Source organism: Pavona decussata, unplaced genomic scaffold (assembly GCF_977016875.1).
Source record: "Pavona decussata unplaced genomic scaffold, jaPavDecu1.1 SCAFFOLD_260, whole genome shotgun sequence".
Classification (NCBI taxonomy): Eukaryota; Metazoa; Cnidaria; class Anthozoa; order Scleractinia; family Agariciidae; genus Pavona; species Pavona decussata.
In genome coordinates, this window is record NW_028145663.1 from 1,672,501 (window position 1) to 1,675,000 (window position 2,500).

The 2,500-nt window shown below is 38.2% G+C and overlaps 2 protein-coding genes across 2 annotated transcripts in view; both read right to left on the bottom strand.

The window, feature by feature from the left end:
* The window catches only part of LOC146456225 (uncharacterized), a 45,103-nt gene that overhangs the window by 29,884 nt on the left and 12,719 nt on the right, over nucleotides 1–2,500 (bottom strand). The window lies entirely within an intron of this gene.
* Nucleotides 1–2,500, bottom strand: part of LOC146456227 (MAM and LDL-receptor class A domain-containing protein 1-like) — a 92,388-nt gene that overhangs the window by 304 nt on the left and 89,584 nt on the right. Inside the window, exon 42 of the mRNA XM_085093319.1 lies at nucleotides 1–1,065. This exon is cut by the window's left edge and continues 304 nt beyond it. Coding sequence (XP_084949445.1) covers nucleotides 791–1,065 — 275 coding nt within the window. The 3' untranslated portion in view covers nucleotides 1–790. The remainder of the gene's footprint in view (nucleotides 1,066–2,500) is intronic.

The following is a 2,500-nucleotide window of genomic DNA, read 5'->3' on the forward strand; positions in this document are numbered from 1 at the left end:
TGATGAGACACGATCTCGACTGTTTCATACCTCATCTCAAACAAACCATTAAGAACTAAAATCGCAAAAATCTATATTCTAACTAAGAGCGGATTTTCAGACTTCTGTCACGCTTACGATTTGCTCTTTTTAGAAATGGATGAGCAATTAATGCTTTTGAAACTTATCAGGGGTCTAATGGCACATTTCACACAGTAGACCCTAAGAAAATGTTTAACAGGTTTTTTCCCCCTTCGTGCTTTTCTGTGTTTTCCGTGAAAGTTATCACTTTCTTTGTCATTGCGCTCGTTTTTCGTTTGAGAGATTAACAAAACCATTACCAGGAGAAAAAGTTGTGAATGACGTCAATGTCAACAACACCATGTAAAATGTTCTTGTGTATAGGCAACCCTTGCAACAAAAGTGAAGTAAAATGTCTAGTAATACCGGTCAAGTCTGGTTTAACTAGACTTACCAGGCTTTTTAACGGTTTAAAAGAAAGTCTAGCTTAGAGCCTGGTTTTCTTCCGACGTTCTAGGTAAGAATGGTTAAAAGTGACCTGAAAAGTCTTTCACTGGCACACAAACTAGAATCTGAAAGCCAGGTAACCTTGGTGTTCGGGGTTGGTGTGGTTAATAACCTCACCTAAAAAGGCCTGATTAGTCTACTTTCCAAGGATTTCTTGATATATATTCCTTTAAATATTGTTCATAAAGGTGACCTGGAGGTTTTGTCAAAAAGGTAAGCCTTTTTATGACATTGTGTTCACCCGTATAGTGTTCTCTTATACCCAAAAGAGGTCAGTTAGAGGTCATTGAAGCCTTGAAAACTTTCTATTTACATATGACTTCCCTTTTCTATCGCGGCACGATCTTATCCGCTTTACTTCCACCTCTTTCGTCAGACTTTTTCTAACTGTTGCCCACGCCTTGATGTTTCCCGCTTCGCTCCCACATCCATGCGACATGCGCAGTATTTCCTCAGCTTTGATTGAATAATTCCATAGATTGAATCCGCTCAGCTTACACAGAACAGTTGAAAAATTTGCGTTTGGAGTCCTTAAACCAAGTGTCATGGTTCCTTCTCCTATTAAGGCAAGCAAAACAAATAAGGCAAGTTAAATCAACAAATTACTTAAAGGAAAAGGCCACCCTAGAAATCGCGTAACTTTTAATCCATTAGTAAAAAGAACACACTAAGTGGAGTTACTTAACCATTTTTTCAGCGTCTAAAGTGTACCCGATCCACAAGAAATTCATCTCCGAAGTAGCCTGAAATACAGATTGAGCGCCGCAATTTTGATTAGCACTCAGTAGCCTGACCTCCTTTTCGTGAAGTAATTCCGTCCAAGGGAACATTGCGAAACCAACAAACGTAAGCATGGATGAACAAAAGGAAGATGATGGAAGTAATAAATAAACGTTGTGAAGTCATGCCAGCCCCAAGAGAATAGCTTTGTTGTCGGTAAAAGCCGAAGTCGGAACGATACGATTTTTACTAACAATGTGGTAGAGTGGAACCTCGATTTTACGTTAAATACGGATATCGCTTTAAACGAACTTCCGATTTATAAATAACCTTTGCCGGGATACAGAATGTTGATCGTTAAATCGGGAAAGTGGTTAGATTAACGATCGTAAAATCGGGGTTCCACTGTAACATAATAATTGTATGTCGCTTCAAGAATTAAACGCGTTTTTCAATCATTTTCACATTTGTGCGTTTGATCGGTCTCTAATCTTATTTACCGCTTTGCGGTGTATTACGCAGGGATTTCATCTATTACCAAACATGAAGTTTTAAATGATTTGTCTTTAGGCAAGCTGTGTTAATTTGGAACTACAACTTCCATTGTTGCAATCTGTACCCCCTGCCAATGCACAATCAGTAAGAGTAATAGTGCATTATTTTAGCTTATTTTATGGTTTGTTATAGCTTGATATTTCAAAGCAGTCTTTGGTACTATGTTCGCAGCACACAACTACCTTTTGAAGTTTCCTTGGCAGCCGTAATCTCTCGTTTCTTTACAGGCAAGTTATGAATTGTTACATCCTTTATATTTGTATTTGTCTCTTTCGGATCTGTTGTTACCGTCTGGAACGAACGTCACGACGGCATGTTCAGTCCATAACAAAAAACAAAATTTACCGCGGAAAAAGAAATACATCAATATGCCTAACTACGTTTGCGATTCGCGCCAATTTCGTTGAACGCAATAACGTCACGAAAATACGACCAAGCTACTAAGTGCTATTCAAAATGGCGACGCACAAGTTTAATTTTTACGAGAGGAATTTCGTGTGGATCGAATGCACTTCACTGAGAGGCTGCGAAAAACGGTAAGTAACTGAACTCCGTGTCTATTTTCTATTAGTGATTTAAAAAATACGTGATTTCTGGAGTGACCTTCTTGTTTAACTTTGCAAGTGATTTTGCTGCTCACAGTTTGTTTTCGGTGAGTATTGCTATTCAGGGTAGTGCTCAAATTTCAGAAAATGTTATAAAATTGGACTAAAATTTA